At 44.2% G+C, this 27,998-nt stretch overlaps 1 protein-coding gene across 1 annotated transcript in view; it reads right to left on the reverse strand.

Annotated features, from left to right (window-relative positions):
- The window catches only part of LOC124613000 (carboxypeptidase B-like), a 71,709-nt gene that overhangs the window by 38,712 nt on the left and 4,999 nt on the right, over positions 1 to 27,998 (reverse strand). The window contains exon 2 of the mRNA XM_047141552.1: positions 27,424 to 27,633. Within this exon, the coding sequence (XP_046997508.1) occupies positions 27,424 to 27,633 (210 nt within the window). The remainder of the gene's footprint in view (positions 1 to 27,423; positions 27,634 to 27,998) is intronic.

A 27,998-nucleotide genomic window follows, 5' to 3' on the forward strand; every position in this document is an offset into this window, starting at 1 on the left:
ACTCACTACGCATATGCCCTATCCACTACGCCACCCTGGCGCGCTGACTTTGGACAGCTCAAGGATTATCCTAGACATCTCCCTGCTCAGCCCCAACTCGCATTCACGTCTCAGCCTACTTGGTATCCCTCCTAAACTCTAACAGCATTGCTGAGACTCTCCAGGAGTATTGTCACAGCACCTCAGCATCAAATGAAACGGGAGACTCTACCTGAAACACAGGAATAGTGTCTCTGGTAGGGTTTCAGTCAGGATCCTCAATTTCGTTTGATGTTGAGGTACTGTTCCGATACTCCTGGAGAGTCTCAGCAATGCTTTTAGAATTTAGGGAGAATACCAAGTGGGCTGAGGGGTGATGTGCCAGGGTGACGTAGTTAACAGCGCATCTGCCTAATAAGCAGGAGAGCTGGGTTCGAATCCAAATCTTGATACAAATTTTAATTTGTCGCTTCATTCTGCATATATACATCATAGATGTTTTGGTTTTAAAAGGTGTCTGAAACTATATAGTTCAATGTGACATCTGATAAGAGGTTCGTACTACTCAAAGAGCCGAAACGAGAAACAGCGGGAAGATTGGGTTCAGCCACCTTTCTAAGATGACGAGACCACTGGAGCACAATCTAAGATTGGGGAAGAATGGGAAAGAAAATCTACCATGGGCACTTAAAGGAACCACCTTGGAGTTTGCGTTAGCGATTTAGAAAATCAAGAACAACCTATGCTGAAGAGTCGAAGCAGTAAGATCACTACCTACCGAGAGATAGTTTTTCAACTGGTGACATTTTGAGGAAGGTGTATATAATCGGAGCAGAGACGAATGGGGATTCATTCCGACGGCGATACGGTCCACAACTGAGAAAACCACTGACATAAGGACTTTGAGAACGGGCAGGTTGTTATGGCCTGGCGCATAGAGCGGACATCTCGCAAGAGGTGAAGCTGGTCGGCTGTTCACGTGAGTATTGAGCAACTACCGAAAAAACCCTGAAGGGTGATGAAACCACGAGTAGGCAATAGAGTATTGGACATCGACGCCTCATCACAGAAACGAAGGTCGGAAGCCTGCCCGCTCTGTAAACCAGGACAGCTGCAATCTGTAACAGATCAGAAGACAGAGTACGTGCTGATGCAGGCACATGTGTTCAGTCTATGTTGTTGACCTCTGAGCACCGCAGCAGACGACTATCTGGGCTTCCATGCGACTTAAGGCAAGTTTTTTATTTATTCGTATGGCTAGGGCCCCCCGTCGGGCACGCCGTTCGCCGGGTGCCGGTGTTTCAATTTGACGCTACTTCGGAGACCTGCAGTGGATGAAGATGAAAGAACGATGATAAGGACAGCACAACACCCAGTCCCTGGACGGAGAAAATTCCCCGACCCAGCTGGGAATCGAACCTGGGCCCAGAGGATTGACAATCCGTTATGCTGACCATTCGGCTACCGGGGGCGGGCACTTGAGGCAGTAATCGGAAGCAACACTATAGACGGGGCTACATTACTGCGGACCACCTTCATTCTGGACGTCTTCCCCGGAGCCATTAGCATCATGCATGCAGGATAGCTTTCCATGTCATAAGGCCAGAATCGTGCTACAGTGGGTAGAGAAGCATGATACCGAACTCACGTTGATATCTCGGTCACCAAATTTGTCTGACCTGAACCTGATGGAACACATCTGGGCTGCTACAGGGCATAATTTGCTGGAATTGCGTGACCTGTGCGTACTCATCTGGTTGCAAATACTCCTGTAAACCTACAAATGACTTCGAATCCATGCTACGCATAATCACTGCTGTGTTGCGTTCCAAGTTGGTTCAAGGGGCTATTAAGCAGGTGGTCAGAATGCTTTGGCTCACTGGCGTAAATAAGAATACGAGTAAGCGTCCACTGGGCCTACTTGTTCCGTGCGAAACTGGAAATCTGAAGTACCGCATTTTCAGAAAATATGGATCACGTGACTTATAGATCTTCTTAACTGACACATCATGTTCACGTGCAGTTACACGCGTCGTCCTCTAGTAGCAAATGGGCTACCGAAAGTCATGTTCCCACTTTGTTCCAAATTGGTTTCTATTACTTGGCGTCAATAACTGTAACTGTGACATTGACGACGTGGTCCCGATCAGATGCACTGAAATGCATCGTCCCGTCCATTCTGCTCACTGCATCATACAGTCGGTCAGTATAAGATCTGACGGTATCCCCGACATGCGACACAAACTACTGTTCTATTCACAATGGGCAACGGAGCGCTCTCGCTCTAATTCAGTCACTCAACGAAGGTGCAGAGCAGCTTGGCAAAAAATGAACAATATCTCGCATTCACTTTAACTCTTGTTTCACAGAGAGACTATTACCGACTGATTGCAATTATGATATCACAACTCCTGGGTGACGCTAGACAATAATCCTAGTTTCAGGTATGAACATCTTTGTACTTTTTGTTTTCAAACAAGTAAATTTATCTTTGTTCCCGATTCATTTTTGTGAACATAAAATAGTTTCTATCTTAAAATATTAAAGAAACAAGAAAAGAGTTCCTCCTGGACTGGCTGTGTTGCTGCATGGACACAAAAAGAATAGAAAGCGTGATATTTCTGTATTTGGAGGAATAAATAATTCTGGAGAGTTATATAAATATTGTCGCTGCTGTTTGCATTCATACATACTAGCTGATCAAAAGGATCCAGACACCCATTAGTGGAGATTAATATTGGATATGTCCACCCTTCGCATTTATAATGGTTTGAACTGTGCTGGGGACATTTTCATTATGTCTGTGGAGGAATGGTAGTCCATTTCTCTTCAAGAGCCAAACCAGAGAAAGTTGTGATTTTTGACGCTGGGTCTGGAGCAGAGTCGACAATGTGACTGACGCCATAGGTCTTCCGTTGGGTTCAGGCCGTGGCTCTTGGCAGTGTAGCCCATTTCGTAAATGTTACTATTCGCAAACAAGTACATCACGGAAGCTGTTTTATGAGATGGCGCGTTGTCATGCTGATACAAATAATTGCTGTCCTCTTATTGCTTCTCTGTTGTACGCAGTTCACGATGCTGCAAAACGTGTCCTTATCCTTCCGCATTTAGCGTTTTCTTAAATGCAATAAGAGGACCGCACGCGAGCCACACGCAATAAAATCACTTCCTCAGTATTGACATCTGGCACTACACACGATGGCAGGTAACGTTCTCCACGCAATTGCCAAACCCAAGCCCTACCATTCGGTTGCCACACGATATAGCATGATGCATCACTTCAGATAACTCGTTTCCAGCATCCACAGCCCAGTTGCGTCGCTGTTTACATCACCTCAATCGTCGCTTAGTGTGTTGGCTACAGAGATGTGTAGCTTATGACGAGTCACTCGACCACTGTACCTCACTCTTTTTACCTCCGTAACCACAGTCGTTATGCTAGCTGCACTGCTGGTAGCACTTTTGAGCTTACGAGCGGTTTCTTCCACTGATTTCTTGCGATATTTTACAACCCCACATCGCACACTCTATGACGTAGGTCCGCCAGTACCTGAGATCTCCCTGCTCTTGATTTAGCTGCGGTTGTTTTTTCGCGTTTCGTCTTCACAGTCATCACCGACAGTCGACTTTGGCACCTTTACATGGATCGAAATGTCGCTGATGGATTGTTACTCAGGTGACATCCAATTACTACTGCACCATCGATTCTCTGAGTCCTCGTGTCAGACACTTTCTGCTCTTACTGCTTCTCTACTAATGACAAAGCACTCACCGCCTCCTTTCATACTGATGTGTCTACTTTTCGTGAAATCTAGCGGTCAGTTCCGCATTACATAAGGGCGCCCGGATGCTTTTGTTCGGATAGTGTACTTAAACACCACTTTGGGACTTTTCAGTCGTGGTCGATGCTAGAAGAACATTTAAATCCGCTGTTTTATGGGGCAGAAATTGTTTTTATGTTGGTTTGGAGCGAAGACATGGTATAATAACAATTATGGCAAAAACAGAATGGCCAGTACGCTGCACAAAGGTCACTCACATCAGTGGAGCTTAATTCTGGGTTATCCATTGGCACATGCTACCTACTGTGCAACAGCGCATACTATCCGGGTCATGGATACTTATTTTTGGTTTCAAGTGGAAGGACATTACAACTATTATTAGGTGAAGAGCAGTTCACATTGGTATCAATAATACGAAGTACCTGTTAAGATTAATACCTTCTCTGAGCTGTCATTATTATGCAGTTAAAGAGGACTACTTACGTGTTAGTGTAGGTAAAACAAATGAAGAGCAAAATACTTCACGAAGTTCTCAAATTTATTAATTACTTCGCACACTGGTTATTTATAACGTGTAAATATATCTGAAAATTCATTAGATTCAGTAAAGCCAATCATTGATGTTAATTTATGGCTTCAATTTCATTTGATTAGTTAATGGTATAAAATTTAAATGACGCAGTGCTGAATTTTTACCAAAGCGTACAGAAATTAAATTTCAATATTTTCATCGGTACTCTGTGTCATACCTACGAAATAAACTTAATTCGATCTTGTTACACGTGTTTTATATTTTATATTTGGTTGAAAGTGCCCTTGTCTGAACTAATTTAAAACAATAATAGTAATATAACAACGACAGTATTTCATTACTGTTTCACTGACGTGTCATGAAGAACATAAATCTTGTCAGTGTGTCTGCAGCACATTTCAAGACAATGAACAACATATCAGAAAACTGTTGAATTTTTTTGGACCACATTTACGAATGTATGGTTTCATCACGCATTTAACTGTGAAGTGTAAGTGTGGCAATAGTGGAGCGATATACCCCGACTGTAATAAAAACTGTGTTGAAACTGATGTGGACCGATAAGATTACTTCCCGTTATCGGCTATCAAATACTGTTGTGAAGTGCCAGCATTACAGATATTGTGCAAATACGTAGCCCCTAGCCCTTTTCCACGAAAGTATCAAACCTTTGTTCCACTTTTGGAGAGCTACTGGGTGTTACACAATCAGGCGCAATGCTGCTGCCGTAATTATGGTCGGTAACACGTGGCTGCAAACTAAAGACTATCAAGGGCGCAGACTATTAGATTGCCAGGATTCGTGTGACAAGGAAAGAGGACGTGGTGGGATGCAGTTCCTGATGATCCACCGACCGAGGTGGCGCAATGGTTAGCACACTGGACTCGCATTCGGGAGGACGACGGTTCAATCCCGCGTCCGGCCATCCTTATTTAGGTTTTCCGTGATTTCCCTAAATCGCTCCAGGCAAATGCCGGGTGGTCCCTTTGAAAGGGCACGGCAGTCTTCCTTCTCTAATCCGATGAGACCGATGACCTCGCTGTTTGATCTCCTCCCCAAACAGCCCAACCCAACCAACCTGCTGTTCTACCTAAGGGAACAAAGTTAGATACTAAATATTGCGCAGCGTCTCATGGACTGAGCGCATATGACGCTGTTGATGAATGGGGGCGCTATTCTGTGCAGCACGCGTGGTGCTATTCGAGAGGACAATAGCTGGTACAAAACGACAAAGAGACCGACTACTTGTTGTTTACAGGGCAGTTTCCATGGTAATAACCGACGAGAAAATTAGCGTGATCACTCCGTCATGCAGCCGTTAACGTAACTGTAGTGATTTCTTTCCGTTTTGTGAGACGTATGTATTTTATACTGAAGGATGGCTGCAAATGGCTGCGAAAACGTGCACAACAATGACAAGACTATCGTGACTGTAAACCGAACTCAGTCCAGCATCTTAACTGGGAGCTGTGAATTATTTTTAGTAGGGAACTACACCGCTGTAGCCTGTATTAAATGTAAAATATTTCGGCAATGTATCGTGGAATGAAGGCGTGTGATACCGTTGATTGTGATCCGTTCTTAGGATTAGGACGTTTAGCCCGGCTGCCGCCGTGATGCTGTTAGAGAGGAGTGGGCTATGTGCCACTCTTCCTGCGTTAGCGGCAACACAAATAAGGGACTACAGTCTCGAAGTATTCAGCACAGTCCCTCGCTTCACACAGTCACACTTAAAGACGTGACGCTAACGCTCTGAAAAGCAATGGTGGCCGATGAGTTTGCAAAAAGCAAACCCGAGTTAGACAGATGAAGCGCTAGGGCATATTCCTGCCGTGTATGCCAAACAAAATTTACAATTAGCTTTCTCCTTGTTGTTCGTAATATGGAATATGTTACTTGATCTACATGAAAAGCTGTAAAATGAACGACCTGTCATAAAATGTAAGGAAACAAGTCTCTAAATGACCAAGAAATCAAATTCGAAAAATTCAGTTCTCCTTCACGTATCCCATGCATAGAATCAAATGCGGTAAGGCCACTGACACACACCGTTGGGTGGCTTGCGGAGTATAAATGTAGATGTAGATGTAGATGTACATTGATTCCCTACTCGGTAAATCCCGCTTGTATAGGTTGGGGAAATAAGAGGCCCAGACGAGTGAATACGATTGGACGTGAATGTATGCATATAACCATATCCCGTGAGGAGGAAGAGAGCTACAATTACTTCCTACAGGCTGGATCAACTGCCCATAGAGACAGCCGAACCTTGGGACACATTTACACAATCTTCACGCCTGATAGAGTTGTTAGCAATCTGATCGCGACCCTAGCTGGCTACCCTGGTCACCGATCTGTCAGTGTGGGATTTATTTGTGTGAGGAGCCCTCAAGTGTAGGGTGTATGGCAACAACCCTCATAGTCTTCCATAACTGCAGCAGAACATTTTTGATGAGATAGCAGCAATCCCGCTTCGATCTGCCTTTAGCAACTTGCTGACCAGAATCCAAAAGTGCCAAGAGATGAATGGCGGTCACTTTTAGCATCTGCTACAGTCACATTAGTACTGTATTTCCTTTCCTCTGCTGTGTTCCTTTATAACCTGGAACTCTGTTCTCCGGGGCACCTTTATTTTTCCCACCCCGAAACAGTGATTGTGTTTTGATTTTGCCTGACTTCTAGACAGTAATGAGGTGAAAATAACAAAACAAACATTGCAACACAGTTATTTCAGTAAGCAGGCATATAACTAATTTTATCTCTCATTAATAAAGTAGCTGGTAGCCAAAATTGGCTGTAGAAAGAATCAAAATTCATATTTTTTGTTATACAGCACATATTGCACAAAACTCATTTTTCTTTGCTGAAAATCATTCTTATTGACAAATTCAGACAGTATGATTGCTCCCTACTTCTTTTGACACTATCGATTTCTCTGTCCTGATAGTTAGTTCGTTTCTGACAACTGCAGAACGAGTTTGATGCCGTTTGTTACGGTCTCCATGAAACAATTTACGCTCTCTGATCAGGAGTATCCAGATACACCTGTGCAACGCGAAGTAGACCTTTCGATGCTACGAGAGGCGGGTCACCCAATATAAATTGTGGCGGAGAATACTGTGTTGCGAGCTGAGAAGCAGTAACAGGAGAATGGGTCGGCCTGGAGAACTAAGTGACTAAGGGTTTGGTCTACTCAACAAATCATTCAGGGATGTTTTAACCCTTCTAAAGCTGCCCAGAAGTTGACTATTGGTAACGTGAGTGTAAAATGAAAACGCGAAGGAACAATCAAGGCTAAATCAAGACCACGCAGACTTCATTACTCATGTACAGGGACCGCGAGCATTGCGAAGGGTGCCAGATTTTCACTCTACAGCGGAGTGTGCGCTGGTATGAAAATTCCTGGCAGATTAAAACTGTGTCCCCGACAGAGACTCGAACTCGGGACCTTTGCAGGAGAGCTTCTGTAAAGTTTGGAAGGTAGGAGACGAGATACTGGCAGAAGTAAAGCTGTGAGGACCGGGCGTGAGTCGTGCTTCGGTAATTCAGATGGTAGAGCACTTGCCCTCGAAAGGCAAAGGTCCCGAGTTCGAGTCTCGGTCGGGCACACAGTTTTAATCTGCCAGGAAGTTTCATTGCGAAGGGTGGTGTTATAAATCACATGACATCAACGGAAGGAATCACTCATGAGTTACAAGTACTACCAGCAGTCCAGCTAGCACAATGATTGTGCGTAGGGAGTTAAAAAGTTGTTGATGTTGTTGTTGCGGTCTTCAGTCCGAAGTCTGATTTGGTGCAGCTCATGCTACTCTGTCCTGTGCGAGTCTCTTCATCACCGAATAACTGTTGCAACTTACATCAGGTAGTGCTTACACTCGCTGTTGATATATACACAACTTTATTATATTGGAAAATACAGTTTCATGGTTAGGGGAATAGTAGATTTGGGGGCTTCGAGCGTACGTCTACTATATCTATGGCACTCAGCCTCAACATCTACATTTAAACCCCCCCCCCCCCCCTCCCCGCCCATCCATCCTTGGGGGCTTCGAACGTACGTCTGCTATATGTATGGCACTCAGCCTCTACATCTACATACATTTAACCATCCCCCCCTCCCCCTCGCCGCCCATCCATCCCAAAGCCACGGTATTGTGTGCTGCAAAAAATTCCCTGCGAACGAATAGATTACTATCACATTTCCCTCCTCCTCCTTAATTAGGTCGCGGGCGACTAAAACGAAGAAAACCCCTCTGTATGATTCTACGAGGGGAATCCCAAAAGTAAGGTCTCCTATTTTTTATAAGTACATAGACCTGTTTATTTCTACAATGGTTTGCATCAGTTTACAGCTTGAACATTTAGCTATTTTTCGACATAATCACCATTTCTATCGATGCATTTTTGTAGACGCTGGGGCAGTTTTTGTATGCCCATGTCATACCAGCTCGCCGCCATTCTGTTCAGAAAGTTATGAACCTCTTCTTTCACCTCATCGGTGGTGATGAATGGCTTTCCGGCCAAATGTTCTTCTAACATAGGGAACAGGTGATAGTCACTGGGCGCCAAGTCAGGACTATAGGGTGGGTGGGTGATTATGTTCCACTGAAACTGTTGCAGGAGAGCAACGGTTTGCCGAGCGATGTGTGGGCGAGCGTTGTCATGGAGAATGTGTACGCCCTTGCTCAACATTCTTCTTCTCCGGTTCTGGATTGCCCGTTTGAGTTTTTTCAGAGTCTCACAGTACCTGTCAGCATTAATTGTGGTCCCAGTGGGCAGAAAGTCGACCAACAATACCCCTTTCCCATCCCAGAAAACGGTTGTCGTGACTTTACCGGCAGACTGTGTTTGTTTCAATTTCCGCGGCTTTGGCGAAGAAGGATGCCGTCACTGGCGTGATTGTTGCTTGGTCTCAGGTGTAAAGTGGTATGCCCAGGTTTCGTCCCCCGTGACAATTGAGTCCAGAAAGTTGTCCTGTTCGGCTACAAGGCGGTGAAGAAAGGCGCGGGCAGCATCAAGTCGTTGCCGCATGTGGTCCTCAATCAGCATGCGCGGCACCAATCTTGCGCATAATTTCCGGTAGTTCAATGTTTCCGTTAAAATACTGTGAGCGGTGCTTCGGGAAACCTCAGGAACCAACATGCAGAGATCATCCAGGGTGATCCGCCGATCTTCACGCATGCTTTGCTCAACCTTCAACACTGTCACCTCAGAAATTGACGGTCTCCCGCTCCTTTGTTCGTCGTGAATTTCGGTGCGACCAGATGTAAACTCTCTACACTACTTGCGAACATTTTTGACATCCATGCACGACTCACCATACACCTCCGTCAATTGGCGATGGACTTCAATCGGCGCAGTGCCCTTTGCGTTCAAAAACCGAATAACTGCGCGCACTTCGCACTTGGCGCTAACATCCAACTGGAGCTCCATTCTCAACGGCTGCCAAGCCAAGACTGAGCGACTCAGTACGGCGTGCGCATGTTTTTACACACAGCGCGTGAGGCACTCTTCGTAACAGTGTGACCAACTGCCTGGAAAACAGAGTTCTGTACTTATAAAAAAATAGGAGACCTTTCTTTTGGGATTACCCTCGTAATTCTACCTCCATGGTCAAGACGCGAGACTGGTGGAAGTAAAATTTTCTAGGTCCGGAATTTGGTGATTAAAGTTCTGTGCGATACCCCCGCCATTCTTGTAGCTTTTCCAGTAGCAGTTTGTCGACTGTGACTCTCGCTGTATGTAAAAAATCCTCTGACATACCGGGAAGCTTTTCACCGAGTTCTTTCTACACTGATGAGCCAGAACATTATGACCACCTACTTAATAGCTTGTTTGTCCGTCTTTGGAACGAAATACCGGGTGATCAAAAAGTAAGTATAAATTTGAAAACTTAATAAACCACAGTATAATGTAGATAGAGAGGTAAAAAAAAAACAGAGTTCACAAAATGTCCGACAAATGGCGCTGGACAGCAAAACGTCAGCGACTGCGCATGACAATTGTGTATAAAAGGAGCTGTAATGAGAGAGAGAATCCCGGAGATCAACGCCTCGTATTCTGTGTGTGCCGTCGTTTTGTGCTTAAGTGATTCAGTTCAAATGGCTCTGAGCACTATGGGACTTAACTTCTAAGGTCATCAGTCCCCTAGAACTTAGAACTACTTAAACCTAACCAACCTAAGGACATCACACACATCCATGCCCGAGGCAGGATTCGAACCTGCGACCGTAGCGGTCTTAAGTGATTCAGTGTTATTCGTTTTGTTCACCTACGTTCACGTGTGACAATTTTCGTCTCTGTCTGTGTCCAAGTGTCTGAACAATTTTATCTTGAACTCTACGCCCGTGAACGGCACCTTGTATTTTAAAAAGTGTTTGTCTCCGTTTATATGTCCACCATGTTTTTTCTCTAAATGTCTTCATTTGTATATTTGTGTTTCTCTGCGGCCAAAGAGCGGCGTCGTATGCTGCTGCAGGCCTGCAATAATACAGGTTTCAAAATAACAATAAAGGAAAAAAAAAGAGAGAGAATCAGATGCGCCAGCAGTCACAGCATGTTGACGTTACCTGAAAAGGCACTTTTAGTGAAGCTGTATTATGAGAATGGGGAATGTGCTAGTTAAGCATTACGATCCTATCGCCATAGGAAGGGGATTCGAATGGGTAAAGGTACGTTGACAAATGCAGCTGTGGCGAGAATGATTTCGAAGTTCGAAGCCACAGGTTGTTTAGAAGATAGACCCCGTAGTGGCCGACCGAGCACAAGGCGAAATGCTGCTGAGACAGTTCAGGAAGAAATGGACACTGTAGCATGTTTGTCTATGCACGGGGAAGTCAGCGCTCGTGCAGTCGAACGTCGCACCGGCATTCCATACACTACTGTTTGGTTGGCAGTTAGGCGTACCCTCCGATGCTATCCGTACAAAATCCATCGGCATCATGAACTGTTACCTGGCGATTTAGTGAGCGGAGGGCATTTGTGGTGTGGGCATTTCAAAAGATGGCGGAAGATGAAGATTGGTTGAGTAACGTGTTGTGGAGCGACGAAGCTCATTTCACGCTCCGAGGGTCTGTCAACGCCCACAACTGCAGAATTTGGGCTACCGAAAATCCTAGAAGTGCCGTGGAAACTCCATTGCATGACGAGAAAGTCATGGCATGGGTTGGATTTACCACATCTACCATTGTCGGGCCTTTTTTCTTCAAGGAAATGCGTGTTATGGTTTTGTAACTGCTACAGTGACGAGTGAGAGGTACGCCGATATGTTACAGAACCGCATCATCCACAGCCTGGCTGATAAACACCTGCTGGAACGTACTATGTTAATGCAGGATGGCGCTCCACCCCATATTGCTTGGTTTGGTGATGATCTTGGCTCAGCCGCCACTTTCGTAATGCTTGGCCTCCCAGGTCCCCAGACCTCAGTCCGTGCGATTATTGGCTTTGGGGTTACCTGAAGTCGTAAGTGTATCGTGATCGACCGACATCTCTAGGGATGCTGAAAGACAACACCCGACGCCAATGCCTCACCATAACTCCGGACATGCTTTACAGTGGTGTTCACAACATTATTCCTCGACTACAGTTATTGTTGAGAAATGATGGTGGACATATTGAGCATTTCCTGTAAAGAACATCATCTAAGATTTGTCTTACTTTGTTATGCTAATTATTGCTATTCTGATCAGATGAAGCGCCATCTGTCAGACATTTTTTGAACTTTTGTATTTTTTTGGTTCTAATAAAACCCCATGTCATTCCAAGCATGTGTGTCAATTTGTACCTCTCTATCTACATTATTCTGTGATTTATTCAGTTTTCAAATTTATATTGACTTTTTGATCACCCGGTAAATCACTGATTCTGCATGTCAGGGACCCGACAGTTTGTTGGTAAGATTGTGAAGGTATATGGGATTAGACGTCACAATTAGCATAAATAACGGGCCGCTGATTTGCCTACGCGGTGATGGCGCCCGATGGCGATGGGGTTGGGTTCCATACGATTTACATCAGGTGAACATGGCCACCAAGATATCAACGTGAGTCAAACCACTGTAGTGCAGCCGGCCGGTGTGGCCGTGCGGTTCTAAGCGCTTCAGTTTGGAACCGCGTGACCGCTACGGTCGCAGGTTCGAATCCTGCCTCGGTCATGGATGTGTGTGATGTCCTTAGGTTAGTTAGGTTTAAGTAGTTCTAAGTTCTAGGGGACTGATGACCTCAGTAGTTAAGTCCCATAGTGCTCAGAGCCATTTGAACCATTTTGAACCACTGTGGCGCAGATCTGGAACCGAGACGCGGACAGTTATACTGCTGAAAGATGACATCGCCTCGGGTAAGACATCAAGCATGAAGGGATGCAGGTGGTTCGCAGCTGTCAACGTGTCTTCGATTACTACCGCAGCTCCCGTGCAAGTGCAGATGTATGTAGCCCGTAGCATAATGCTGCTCCCACCAAGCCGCGTCCGTGGCGAGCTGCATGTTTCGAGCCACCGTTCACCTCGATGACGGCGTTTGTAGAGACGACCATCGACCCAGTGAGGCAAAAATGTGATCCACCCGAAGAGCCGACGGTCGAATCCCGATGGTCCCATGCCCACTGAAGTCGTAACTGACAATATCGTTGGGTCAACGTGCGACCACGCAAGGGTGGTCTGCTGTGAAACTCCATGTTCAACAATGTACGATGAACGGTGTGCTCCGAAACACTTGTGCGTGCACCAGCGTTGTGCCCTTTGGGCAGAGATGCCACAGATCGCCATCTATCCTACTCTACAGAGCAGACAAGCCTCTGAAAACTCGTGGACGTCAAAGCATTTAATGCCTAGTGGTAGTTTCACTTTCCTGTCTCTGTAGTTGCTCACGAGAGTAGCACTTGAAGATTTAACCAGGTTCGCCGTTTTCGAGATACTCTTTCACAGGGTATGGGCGATAATAATCTGCTCTTTGTCAAAATCGCTTATCTCAATGGATTTCCCCATTTGCTGCTTCGCTTACAAGCCTTTGTTACCGCGTCACGTTCTCGCAGAATTACCAGACGCATCCAGTAACGCGGTGGTCATAATGTTTTGACTTATCAGTGTTCACCTTCTGATAATCTAACCTGATGATGGTCCCGTAACAACGAAGGAAGGCAGATTAGAGTTCAGTATTCCATCGGCAACAAGGTCTTTAGAGACGAATCACAAGCTCGCACTACGAAAGGGCGAGAAAGGAAATCGGCCGTGCCCTTTCCCACAGTGCGCCACCTCGCTCGGTTATCCCAACGAATAATTCTCAAAAATCCATCGAACAAAGGTTTCTCCTTCTTGCATGACTTACCCACCCTTATGATTCTTCTAATAAATATGAATCTGTCACTTGCCTTCCCCTGGCTAGATTTAAGTGATCGTTCCACTTTAAATCACCCTGCATTTGAATGTTCCTTTTTTTTAACTTACGTTCTCTGAACTACATTTAGGTTGACACTTACTTGCCTGTCCTTAAGTTTTGTGTGCGTTTCGTAAAAATTTCCTAATGATTTTACTCAGTTGTCTGTATTTGCGTAAGCCGGCCGGAGTGGCCGAGCGGTTCTAGGCGCTTCAGTCTGGAACCGCGCGAATGCTACAGTCGCGGGTTCGAATCCTGTCTCGGGCATGGATGTGTGTGATGTCTTTAGGTTAGTTAGGTTTAAGTAGTTCTAAGTTCTAGGGGACTGATGACCTCAGATGTTAAGTCTCATAGTGCCCAGAGCCACTTGAAACATTTTTTTGTATTTGTGTAATCTGTGAACAGTTCCAGTTGCCATCATCTACGTGTCATTTACATTCAACTAGCGATCTTGTGCTACTACCAGGAGATGCGCCAGACGCTTCCGCTTCGTCATCTATGTTACTAAACTGTTAAACTGTTAACACTTACACTGGACGCATTCCTACCTATAGACTGCCTACCTAACGGCTTCCAGACCCAATAAAAATTATATTTTCAGTATTTTATACGGTTACTGACAGAGTTTAAAAATTTAAAATGCTGTCATAATCTACTAATTAAGAGGTGCATTCTTATGCTAAAGTGTTGACGCAATAAGACGAATAATAGTCAGAAACCGTATAATTACACTACTGGCCATTAAAATTGCGACACCACGAAGATGACGTGCTACAGACGCGAAATTTAACCGACAGGAAGAAGATGCTGAGATATGCAAATGATTAGCTTTTCAGAGCATTCACACAAGGTTGGCGCCAGTGGCGACACCTAAAACGTGCTGACATGAGGAAAGTTTCCAACCGATTTCTCATACACAAACAGCAGTTGACCGGCGTTGCCTGGTGAAACGTTGTTGTGATGCCTCGTGTAAGTAGGAGAAATGCATGCCATCACGTTTCCGACTTTGATAAAGGTCGGATTGTAGCCTATCGTGATTGCGGTTTATCGTATCGTGACATTGCTGCTCGCGTTGGTCGAGATCCAATGACTGTCAGCAAATATCGAATCGGTGGGTTCAAGATGGTAATACGGAACGCCGTGGTGGATCCCAACGGCCTCGTATCACTAGCAGTCGAGATAACAGGCATCTGATCCGCATGGCTGTAACGGATCGTGCAGCCACGTCTCGATCCCTGAGTCAACAGATGGGGACGTTTGCAAGACAACAACCATCTGCACCAACAGTTCGACGACGTTTGCTGCAGCATGGACTATCAGCTCAGAGACCATGGATGCTGTTACCCCTGACGCTGCATCACAGACGGGAGCGCCTGCGATGGTGTACTCAACGACGAACCTGGGTACACGAATGGCAAAACGTTATTTTTTCGGATGTATCCAGGTTCTGTTTACAGCATCATGATGGTCGCATCCGTGTTTGGCGACATCGCAGTGAACGCACATTGGAAGCGCTCCATACTGGCGTATCACGCGCCGTGGTGGTACGGGGTGCCATTGGTTACACATCTCGGTCACCCCTTGTTCGCATTGACGGCACTTTGAACAGTGGACGTTACATTTCAGATGTGTTATGACCCGTGGCTCTACCCTTCATTCGATCCCTGTGAAACCCTACATTTCAGCAGGATAATGCACGACCGCATGTCGCAGGTCCTGTACCGGCGTTTCTGGATACAGAAAATGTTCGACTGCTGCCCTGGCCAGCACATTCTCCAGATCTCTCACCAACTGAAAACGTCTGGTCAATGCTGGCCGAGCAACTGGCTCGTACAATTCGCCAGTCACTGCTCTTGATGAACTGTGGTATCGTGTTGAAGCTGCATGGGCAGCTGTACGTGTACACGCCATCCAAGCTCTGTTTGACTCAATGCCCAGACGTATCAAGGCCGTTATTACGGCCAGAGGTGGTTGTTCTGGGTACTGATTCCTCAGGATCCATGCACCCATATTGCGTAAAAATGTAATCACATGTCAGTTCTAGTATAATATATGTGTCCAATGAATGCCCGTTTATCATCTGCATTTCTTCTTGGTGTAGCAATTTTAATGGCCAGTAGTGTATGTGTGTTGAGGCAGCGTAGCTCATGAAGCGAAAATTACCTAGATTATAAAACTCCAGTATTTGAAAATGAGAGCACTTAGCGACTTCCAACAAACTTAAAAACATAATTTCAAACCTTTACGAAACCCCTTCGCTGAATACCCTCCAAAACTGATGAAAGGAAAAAGTTCATCGCTTACTAAATTTTCGCTGTTCGTGCAGTGAATCTGCAGTATTAGGTATGACGTTTTAATTTATTTCTTCTTTACTATTAACTCTATTAGCAGCACCCTTTGCAGGTAGTATCCCCAAATACCACTGAATATACCAGCAAAATTAATATCATTGACTCCACATAGTTGTGAGATGCATGTAAAACCAGCTTTCGCGTAAAGCGAGGCACAACTTCTTGCAGACTTTTTCTTACCAACAGCCTTAACATCAAATATTTAACACATTAACTGATTTTTAAACTAATCATAGGTTTAAAGACTTTTATGTGCTGGAGTTCGATTCTTTAAAAGAACCGTGGATAGTGCTCTCCCCGGTTTTCTTTTAAAGACAAAAGGTTTTGAAGTGATTATGGAAGTCAAGTTGCACTTAATTATAGACGCACTTCTTTCGAATTGCAGTCCACAAAATCATTTCTCACTTGATGTCACCTTCACAATAAAGCAATGGCACAAACGTAAACAATCATCAACGCTAGTCCTGGCAGTTAGCCGAACTACTAATCAAACATACACTGCGTAGCGATCTGAAGACTGTGTTTGTTCGACAAAGTTTTTGTATACTACATTTGTTAAATTTATTCTTTCATTTTTATACATGCTATATTTAATTTTTTCTAATCCAAGTTATTATTATTATTATTATTACTTTCACACTTATTAAAATATTCCGGAATAATATACTATGTGTCTTCTAGCAACCCAACGTTTCGTCCTCATCTGGGGAGAAATCCTCCCAAAGAAATTGTAGTTTCTATGATGATCCGATACACTCCCTGCTTCGCTACTAACTGCTGTATGTTCAATGTACTCCCACGCATATATAAAACGTTACAGGTTTTCAAAACTTGAGGGCAATTGCTATCGCTCTACTTTGAAATACTGGTAAACAGATTCTTCAGCGACGGAATCTAGATACCATTCAGTTTCACACACTTCTCCTTCCGACTAATGTTACTGGCGTGTTTCACAATCGCTGTAGATTCTCTGTACAGCCTATCATAATACCTGCACGTGGCAGCCAGAATCTAAGTTTTATCAAATAGAGGCTGGTGGTCCCATGGCAGAAAAGCAACAGCTCATTTATCTCTTTCTCATTTTCTCCCCTTCTGCATCTGTCATTCGACCTGTCGTTTCTCCAGTGTTCGTTTCGTAGTAGCTACGTAAATCGTAAACATTTCGAGAAGCACATGGTATCTTGCAAATTCTTGGTTTTGTATAACAACTCGTTTTTGCCGTATATGGGGACATGAATCAGATGCAGGTAACGTTCAGTGGGTATGTGTTGTCGGTATACCATGTGATGCAAGCTTCCGTTTCTTTCTTGAAGACTAGCAAATCCAGAACATGCAAACTGTCATTTACCTCCGTGTCCATGGTTAACAAGATTTTTGGATTAATCTTACTGAGGTTCTTTTGAAATAACGTAGTTTATGATCAATAAAATCCAGCCTGTTTCTTCTTCTTCTAATATTTCGGCGCTTTTTTGAATGAACTGTCAAAGAAGTCGTTTCAGTGCAGATAATAATGATACATCGATATTACAGCGTGGATCGACCACGTAGCCACAGGTTCAGTTTCCGTATACTCTTTTGCCTGAAGACGTTAAACCTGCTACATGTATCTGCTTCAAAAGGAAGTGAGTAGATGCGGCAGACGCCTTATTCATTCTGGCATATTTAGTTGTTTTGTATTGTTTCATGCAGTTTACCTTTCCAAGGTAACGGTGCACTCAAGATTTATCACAAACACGTCATCCTTATCATGAAATGTCACTCTTTGGCGCATCAACAACATAAGCCTTCAAGAGACACTATGATACCCAAGGAAAAATCCAAAATCATATGACTTTGCGCTAACATAATAGGTTAACTTGTAGATTTCAATTATGGCGTAATGTGAGTGACGTCGTGGCTTACAGTGCTGAAGAAAGTAACTTCGCGTTCTGCTCTCTGTTTGTATTCTTTTTCTTTCATGTTGGCGTTGTTAACACATTTTGGGACTTAATTATTAATGTAATACAGGTATGTTCAGCAATGTTCGATATTATTTGTATTTCGGTCTGATTAGAAAACGAAGAAAGAAATAAATATTTGGCTGTATTTTAGAAAAAAAATGTGTGTGAAATCTTATGGGACTTAACTGCTAGGGTCATCAGTCCCTAAGCGTACACACTATTTAATCTAAATTATCCTAAGGACGAATACACACGCCCATGCCGAGGGAGGACTCGAAGCTCCGCCGGGATCAGCCGCACAGTCCATGACTGCAGCGCCTATGACCGCTCGGCTAATCCCGCGCGGCTTATTTTAGAATATGTGGTGATTTCCGAGAGTGTGGATAGGCATGAACCTAATTGGATGGTCCAAATTCTTTGTTGTCACAAACATTTAGTTGTTTGAGAAGAGGGGGGAGAGCAGGCTTTGCGCATGCGTAAGGTAGGGCTCCTTACGTCACTTCCGTTTGGATGTTTAACGTGTTGTAGGTTTAACGCATGGAGACAAATACAGAAGGGGGTTGTCATTACGTCACACGTTTGAAGCCGACGTCCGCCATATTATTTATCCGAAAAACATTAGGTTCACTGCGTTTATACCTCCGTGGTTCACCGCGGTGGTACTTCCCCGTGACTTCATTCTGAAGTGCCCAAGCACAGTTCCGACCGTTGAGAATAACTATCGACTTTCGTAGTCGTATCCCAAATAATATCTAGTGCTTTGATTATGTGGAGACGTAGTTCTTTCATAAAAATTTCTATACTGCATACAGTTCTATTTCTTTGACATTTTGATAATCGTTCACTTTGCTCAAAAATGGTTCAAATGGCCCTAAGTACTATGGGACTTAACATCTGAGGTCATCAGTCCCCTAGAACTTAGAATTACTTAAACTTAACTAACCTAAGGATATGTCCGAGGCAGGATTCGAAACTGCGATCATAGCAGCAGCGCGGTTCCGGACTGAAGCGCCTAGAACCGCTCGGCCACAAAGGCCAGCTCACTTTTCTGACATACACAATATACGATAGCAAGCCTTCCTTCTGTCTTCAGTGCACATGTTTATGGGCTAACATAGAACTCGTAAGTACATGTTTTGCAAACGCGACCATTATAAATGTTGTGCAAACGAACTGATAGCTGAAAATGAAACTAACAATATGCAGTACCAGTGCAAATAATAATTGGTTTCGGAGTTCTGGCTTCATTTGCTGTAGATACAAATACAGCAAAAGTGAAATTACATGGATTACGGGAAGTATCCTTTTCACATCACAACCTTCTCTTCTCGGTTATTCGAAATATATCAAGAAAAAGCAAGTTGCATTAACGAGGTCAAATGTGTCGTATTACTAGAGCAAATACACATTCAAGAACAGAAAACCGTTCGAAATTGCCTTCCTGATGCTATGTTATTCATGTAAACACTGTAATTTTTAGTATTTAAAAGAGCCGTTGCATGCACACGACACCAATAATGAACATGAAGCAATCGTAAACAGCAGTCTGCTAATGTTTCGGCCTTTTCAAAACGGCGACAGGTCCCGCCTACACCGGTTCCACAACAACGTACAGCGTAAGTCTATACTAACATCTCTCTTCTTCTTTTTACCTCCATGGTTTAACGTCTTGCCTATTTGCCGCTAACAACATCTGTGGTTATTGTGTGTATCTGTAGTTTAAAACGACGGAACGAAAACTGCAGCTTCAGTCCGTCGGCGCGCGCTGAAGATAGTCGAAAGGTATACGACGAAAGATTAAATAAAAGAAGAAACAGGGTTCATACGGCTGCACTCCCGACATTTAATGGTTCAGTTATTACGCTGCCAAATAATGAAGACGTAGATTTCGTTCTTCTTTGCCGTGTCACCGGAAAACAAAAGTATCGTCCTTGTAATGGAACCAGAGTTTCAGTTAGTTTGGTGTCAGATCCCAGAGCCTATTGTACGAATTTTTCCGTAAAAATTTTTACCATAGCCGTGCTTAAGGACTTACTCGTGGACACTCATTCGTCTGTTCTTAAATCTGGCCGCTCCATTTGAAGTGAAGTGTCGTTGATCAGTATTTAAACAGCTCTCAAATATTGACAGGAAAAATTCGATTCAGCTGCTCCAATATCTCACTAAGGGGAACAATAGCAAATATTTTAGTAAGTGTTATACTTCCGGCCGTGAAAGTTAACATATCACTATTACTATTATGAAATACATTTTATTGGTTTGTGACATCTTAACCAGTATTAACCCTTCTCCTCTCCTTAAAAGGCTATGCATACATGCTCGTTTAGGTCATAGTTAGTTAATTGGTTTCATGTTCCGCGAATCATTTGCACGATAAATTGTAAAGATGTGGAAAGAGTCATTTTAGAATCACATCGCGAATTAATTTGTAATCATGGCTACATGTAGAACATTTATAACTTTTCTTCTTTTTTTAGCCTGATTCGTATTTTAGGCTATAATACTCATAAACTGTCAAACATTATTATAATTTTAAATTTTGGTTTTATTTGATAATAAAAGGTTACATTTGTACCAGGATTATACAGTTTCGGAAATACTTCCACCCACTTTTTCAACAGAACTCTTATAGGTACTAACTTCTCTTCCTGTTCTCCGATAAGACTTGTCATCGAAACGTTAACACACGTGAAATACAACAGAATCGTTTCTGTTACATTACGGCAGGAAAAATGGCTCTAACTATTTCTGGATCCCACAGTCTTTGTTGATTCACCGTACGCCTTACACACACCAGCCAAAAATAACAAACATTTAAGCTTCAAGTGTGATTTTGTCTTATTGTTCCCTTCTATCATCACAAACTTCTTGACGCTCATTAGTCACTTACACCATAAACTGTGAATATTTTTGTTCGCAAGAGATTGAAACGACGATTTTATGTAATTTTATCAGGAGATAGCATATCTTATTGGATCGGGAGTAAGTTTTACAAAGTTTCCACTGAAAGTCCTTCCGGTTTGTAGAAAAGATTGTCAGTTCTACCTGCTACTTTTGTCTTTTGAATTAAGAACTCGTACCACTTGCAGTTTCCGTGTGAACTGTCCATACCTGAAGTGACTTCTGATTTAGATGTAGGATAAATTCAGTTGTCGATCTTACGATTTCCTTGTTCAGAAATGTTCACCTTACTGTTAGGTGCATTTATTAATGCTTCTAACAGCTCATCAGAAAGAATCGTTTCTTCACGACAGCCGCACCAAACGATTGATGAAACATTACTGTTAGCTATAATGCTTTAATAATTTGAATCTAATGAACGACCTGCATTTATGTGTAACTTTATACATCACAACAATAAGCAAGCAAAGACCTTCATTAAAAGAAAACAAGACAAAAAGCCACTACAGACATCAACGAAAGTTTTGTATCACCCCTTTATTTAAAAATATAAGTAATAATATCGGCACGGAATTTACTGGTTTTGAAACATGCGTATACATTCGTCTGAAATATGTCCAGCTCACCAAATCAGAAAAACATTTGTGTAACGACAAAATCGCCTGTTTCCCATTATTTGTCTTTTTTCGCAACACTTCTGAGCAACATCAGGGTGCAGGCTTCACTCCGCCGTGGCATACCATCGATGAGATCAAATTGTTCCACTCTTCATAGTCGATTCTGCATAAGTCGCACAGAAAACGTGGTCGTTTCAAACGTCAAAAACTAGCTCGTGTTTATCGATCCCACACATGTTCGATTGGGTTTATGTCCGGGAGAAAGGCAGATTATGGTGATCCTACCATGCTGAAAGAACGTATTCACGAAGAAAGCACGATGATCATGCGAGGTGCATTATGTGATCAAAAGTATCCGGACACCTGGATGAAAATAACATGCAAGTTCATGGCACCCTCCATCGATAATGCTGCAGTTCAATATGGTGTTGGCCCACCCTTGGCCTTGATGACAGCTTCCATTCTCGCAAGCATACGTTCAATCAGGTGCTGGAGGGTTTCTTGGGGAATGGCAGCCCATTCTTCACGGAGTGCTGCACTGAGGAGAGGTATCGATGTATGTCGGTGAGACCTGGCACGAAGTCGGCTTTCCAAAACATCCTAAAGGTGATCTATAGGATTCAATTCAGGACTCTGTGCAGGCCAGTCGATTATAGGGATGTTATTGTCGTGTAACCACTCCGGCACAGGCCGTGCACTATCAACAGGTACAGACGAATGACGCAAGCGACATCCAATCACCTGACCACGTTCGAAGCCCGGAGTTCCGCTGAGCGACCCATTCTGCTCTCACGATGTCTAATGACTATTGAGGTCTCTGATATGGAGTACCTGGCAGTAGGTAGCAGCACAATGCAGCAAATATGAAACACGTATTTTTCTGAGGCTGTCCGGATACTTTTCATCACATAGTGTACTATCCATCAAGATAAAAATGTCACTAAAATGTTGGCGATACAGACCCATTATTTATTGTAGAATGTCTTCCGTGTACGTAGAGCAGTGGGATTGCTCTCAACAACCATGAAGGGTGTACGTTGGCTATATGTAGAACCAGCCAAGAATATCACTCCGCCACCACCTTGTTGCTCCTGTGGGAGACAGTGTTGGAGGTGCTCAGTAATACCTGCTGTATCCACACACGTTGTCTGCGATTATAGAATGCAAACAGACCCGAGTGCCATCCATAAACAGCACCTGACGCCAGTCGTGCGGTGTCCATTCTGTTTAAGTTGTTGGCCACTTGTAACGAAGTCCATGGTGTTGTGGTATACGACATGGCGCTCGCCATGGTAATTCTGTACATCCTTCAGCCTCTCGAACGCCCAATTCGGTTCTAGAGCACTAAGTCCATGCTTGTTTGAGTCAAAAGTCTTATACAACGATCATCCTGTACACCTGTCGAACGTGGACAGCCTGCGTGGTGTAAGTCCTCAACGCTGCCCGTCACTTGGAACCGATTCCATGACCACACAATATCACCTTGACTCCTGTGCACACGCTGAGCTACTTCCCCGATTGATCAACCTTCTGCGCGAACATTATGCAGACCCATTCGTTGGTCGCGATTGTCCTTCGTCACGTAATGGACGTTCACTGCACAGAGTGCTACAGAGATGATAATGAATTGCTGAATTAGATTAGGAAATAGGACGCTTAAAGTAGTAAATGAATATTGCTATTTGGGGAGCAAAATAACTGATGATGGTCGAAGTAGAGAGGATATAGAATGAAGACTGGCAATGGCAAGGAAAGCATTTCTGAAGAAGAGAAATTTGTTAACATCGAGTATAGATTTAAGTCGTTTCTGAAAGTATTTGTATGGAGTGTAGCCATGTATGGAAGTGAAACATGGACGATAAACAGTTTAGACAAGAAGAGAATAGAAGCTTTCGAAGTGTAGTGTTACAGAAGAATGCTGAAGATTAGATGGGTAGATCACATAACTAATGAGGAGGTATTGAATAAAATTGGAGAGAAGAGAAATTTGTGGTTCAAAATGGTTCAAATGGCTCTGAGCACTATGCGACGTAACTTCTGAGGTCATCAGTCGCCTAGAACTTAGAACTAATTAAACCTAACTAACCTAAGGACATCGCACACATCCATGCCCGAGGCAGGATTCGAACCTGCGAACGTAGCGGCCGCTCGGCTCCAGACTGTAGCGCCTAGAACCGCAAGGCCACTCGAGCCGGCAACTGTGAGTTCCATACTCGACATTGCAAACACACGTAATGAAGTATTATTTGAAGTTAAAGGCGTTCAAACGTCCGTTTGGAAACGAAATGAGTGATAATATCATGCAAAAACATCATCAGGCTTGTAGGCAAATGCTCGACATCTTTACAACTCTTCCTACGTGGGGGAAACTGTTTTTCTCGGACGAGTGTGTAATATATCTTAGTAAAAAGGCAAGAAACATTTATTTCTAGAGTTAAGAAGGCCCACATTTTTATGAAGGACCTGAACTCAGCCTTTCGTCTACGTTACGTGATTTGTTTGAACCACATCTGCAGAATCGGGGGTTGCTCGCTCGTATATGGTTCCAGTAGGTTCGAGCACCAGTCCATATCTCAAGGAGATATTTCCTGATAAGTGGATCTGACATACTTCTGTCCACTTTCGTGAACGTTTGGAGTGGCTAGCACGATGTTTGTTCTGAGCTTACATCTTGCGACTATGCATTATCGGGGTTCATACAAAAGATTGTTGTCAAACGTTACGAGATAGTTGAAGAACTTAAGAATGCTGCTCGACATGTACACTCCTGGAAATGGAAAAAAGAACACATTGACACCGGTGTGTCAGACCCACCATACTTGCTCCGGACACTGCGAGAGGGCTGTACAAGCAATGATCACACGCACGGCACAGCGGACACACCAGGAACCGCGGTGTTGGCCGTCGAATGGCGCTAGCTGCGCAGCATTTGTGCACCGCCGCCGTCAGTGTCAGCCAGTTTGCCGTGGCATACGGAGCTCCATCGCAGTCTTTAACACTGGTAGCATGCCGCGACAGCGTGGACGTGAACCGTATGTGCAGTTGACGGACTTTGAGCGAGGGCGTATAGTGGGCATGCGGGAGGCCGGGTGGACGTACCGCCGAATTGCTCAACACGTGGGGCGTGAGGTCTCCACAGTACATCGATGTTGTCGCCAGTGGTCGGCGGAAGGTGCACGTGCCCGTCGACCTGGGACCGGACCGCAGCGACGCACGGATGCACGCCAAGACCGTAGGATCCTACGCAGTGCCGTAGGGGACCGCACCGCCACTTCCCAGCAAATTAGGGACACTGTTGCTCCTGGGGTATCGGCGAGGACCATTCGCAACCGTCTCCATGAAGCTGGGTTACGGTCCCGCACACCATTAGGCCGTCTTCCGCTCACGCCCCAACATCGTGCAGCCCGCCTCCAGTGGTGTCGCGACAGGCGTGAATGGAGGGACGAATGGAGACGTGTCATCTTCAGCGATGAGAGTCGCTTCTGCCTTGGTGCCAATGATGGTCGTATGCGTGTTTGGCGCCGTGCAGGTGAGCGCCACAATCAGGACTGCATACGACCGAGGCACACAGGGCCAACACCCGGCATCATGGTGTGGGGAGCGATCTCCTGCACTGGCCGTACACCACTGGTGATCGTCGAGGGGACACTGAATAGTGCACAGTACATCCAAACCGTCATCGAACCCATCGTTCTACCATTCCTAGACCGGCAAGGGAACTTGCTGTTCCAACAGGACAATGCACGTCCGCATGTATCCCGTGCCACCCAACGTGCTCTAGAAGGTGTAAGTCAACTACCCTGGCCAGCAAGATCTCCGGATCTGTCCCCCATTGAGCATGTTTGAGACTGGATGAAGCGTCGTCTCACGCGGTCTGCACGTCCAGCACGAATGCTGGTCCAACTGAGGCGCCAGGTGGAAATGGCATGGCAAGCCGTTCCACAGGACTACATCCAGCATCTCTACGATCGTCTCCATGGGAGAATAGCAGCCTGCATTGCTGCGAAAGGTGGATATACACTGTACTAGTGCCGACATTGTGCATGCTCTGTTGCCTGTGTCTATGTGGCTGTGGTTCTGTCAGTGTGATCATGTGATGTATCTGACCCCAGGAATGTGTCAATAAAGTTTCCCCTTCCTGGGACAATGAATTCACGGTGGTCTTATTTCAATTTCCAGGAGTGTATTTACTGCCTGCCTCCAGGCAAGCAATGTTCAGAATTTCACATTGCGCATAGAGGACAATCATACTCTGTTATAAAAAATATAGTGTACACACAACAGTTCGGAATAAATAATACTGGATAGTGACACTACCTCAAAGTGGTCGTCTGGTACAATCACACATTAATACAATGGAACCATCTGTGAATACGCAGACACGCGATAGCGGGTAATGGGTCTTTGTATTCACTCTGTGCTGTTCCACAGACATCTTTCATGCAACCCTAATGGTGCTTTACTTTCAAGTGAAAGGCTGAAAACCGTCCGAGTGCGGCGTGATCCCAATAGGTAGTGCTTACAATAACTGCTTGTACGTTTACAAACAACTTCAGGGGTGGCCTTCCGATCGGTACAATAGCAACACATCCGCACGAGATAACGGCACGATTCAAAACTTTTATTGATGTATGTTTTTGTACATTTGTCTGCACCTTTGGCGTAGATACCCCAATGTCGTGATCTGTCATCTTGTGACACTGCATTATAAGTGTTCATTAAGGGGGGTAGGACGTCAAACGGGCCGACTCGGAGCAGTAGAGGCATCGCAGGACATTTTAATTTCCAGTGTCTATACTTTTACAAATAAATTCATAAAACTTTGTCAGCATCACCAGGAAGGATTCAGGATTAACACTCATAGCAGTTGAAGTTCGAAAACATAACAAAATATTTTTTTTTAACTTGTGAAATTTCATCATTTTTTCACTTACTAATGGCTGCATTTGTTGCTATAGGTACACTTTTCTTCATAAGTTACAGAGATTCTTCGATGAATTTTTCACAGCATACATACCATACTTACAGGTGTATGAATTTATTTAATTTATGAAAAAAATTATGATCTGTTGTATTTTAAACTTCATGTTTAGAAAAAACACAAATGTTGTAGTTAATTACCTCAATTTTTACCACAGTTTTTAATAGATTTGGAAAATTGTAGAGTTTCGTACACCTTTGAGTATGGTTTGTATGCAAAATTCATCGAACCATCTCTCTTACTTATGAAGAAAAGTGTACCTATAGGAACAAATGCTGCTGATGACTGGGTGTTGTGTGATGTCCTTAGGTTAGTTAGGTTTAAGTAGTTCTAAGTTCTAGGGGACTGATGACCATAGATGTTAAGTCACATTGTGCTCAGAGCCATTTGAACCATTTGAACAAATGCTGCCATCAGTAAGTGAAAAAAATGATGAAATTTTACATGTAAAAAAAAAATTACTTCGTTATGTTTTTGAACTTCCACTGCTATGAGTGTGAATTCTGAATCCTTCCTGGTGATGCTGAAAAAGTTTTATGAATTTATTTGTAAAAGTATAGACAGTGGAAATTAAAATGGTCTGTGGTGCCTCTCCTCCTCAAAGTCGGCCCGTTTGACGTCATACTCCCCTTAAACGGAAGGTGGTTGCCACACGTTACAAGAAAGGCAGATAAAGACAAAGTTTTAATGCTAACTTATGTAGATAGTATGAATTTTTAAACACTCTGGTCAAGGGCACAAGAGTAATAAATTAAGCTATAACAAGGGGGAGGAAACCCATTTCTTTTCATTTTTAGTCTTAATCTGTGTAGAAGAAACCAAGCCATTAAGTTTCGATCGCTGGTATTTCAGTATAATGACGTCATGGAAAATCAAACTCCTCTCCAGGTCATATTGACCGGAAGGTAACAGCAGGCTTTATGGAATAAATTCGTTTATTGTACGTTGATAAGAGGCTGGAATACATACTCTTCGAGATCGGCGATGAGCAGCTCGTGAGGCACACTGTGGCGGTCGAGGTGTTGACGGAAGGAGTGGAGCAGCTGCGGCGGCACACTCACGTCCACAGGGTGGCCGGCGAGGTGGGCCCGCGACCAGAAGTCGAGGCCCCTTCTGCCCCTCAGGGCCGCCACCGCCGCCAGGTGCTCCTCCGCGGGCTTCAGCCGGTAAACTTGGTGCCTGTCAACAGCGCGCCACCTATTAGACCATCCCCGTTTCTGCTTCCTCGAGGCAACACTGGGCAGCTCGTAACAGGTCCAGAATAAAAATAAGTGTACCAGACTTTCGTGTATACATACTGCCCTACAAAAATAGTGAAGCATTCAGAAGACCCAGTCAGCTGTCAACAAAGAAGTCGGACGCGTACTTGTCATCAGTAGAAGGTACGGGGGGTGTTCGATTAATAAAACAGAAATTTCTTTTCTGAAAGCAAGTTGGTTTTATTCGGGATTCCAGTACGCCACATTATTATCCACTCGTTTGGCTGCAAAACCCTATTTTTCAACATAATCTCCGTTAATTGCAAAGGCATTATGCCACGTTAC

This window comes from Schistocerca americana, chromosome 4, assembly GCF_021461395.2.
Source record: "Schistocerca americana isolate TAMUIC-IGC-003095 chromosome 4, iqSchAmer2.1, whole genome shotgun sequence".
In the NCBI taxonomy this organism is placed as follows: Eukaryota; Metazoa; Arthropoda; class Insecta; order Orthoptera; family Acrididae; genus Schistocerca; species Schistocerca americana.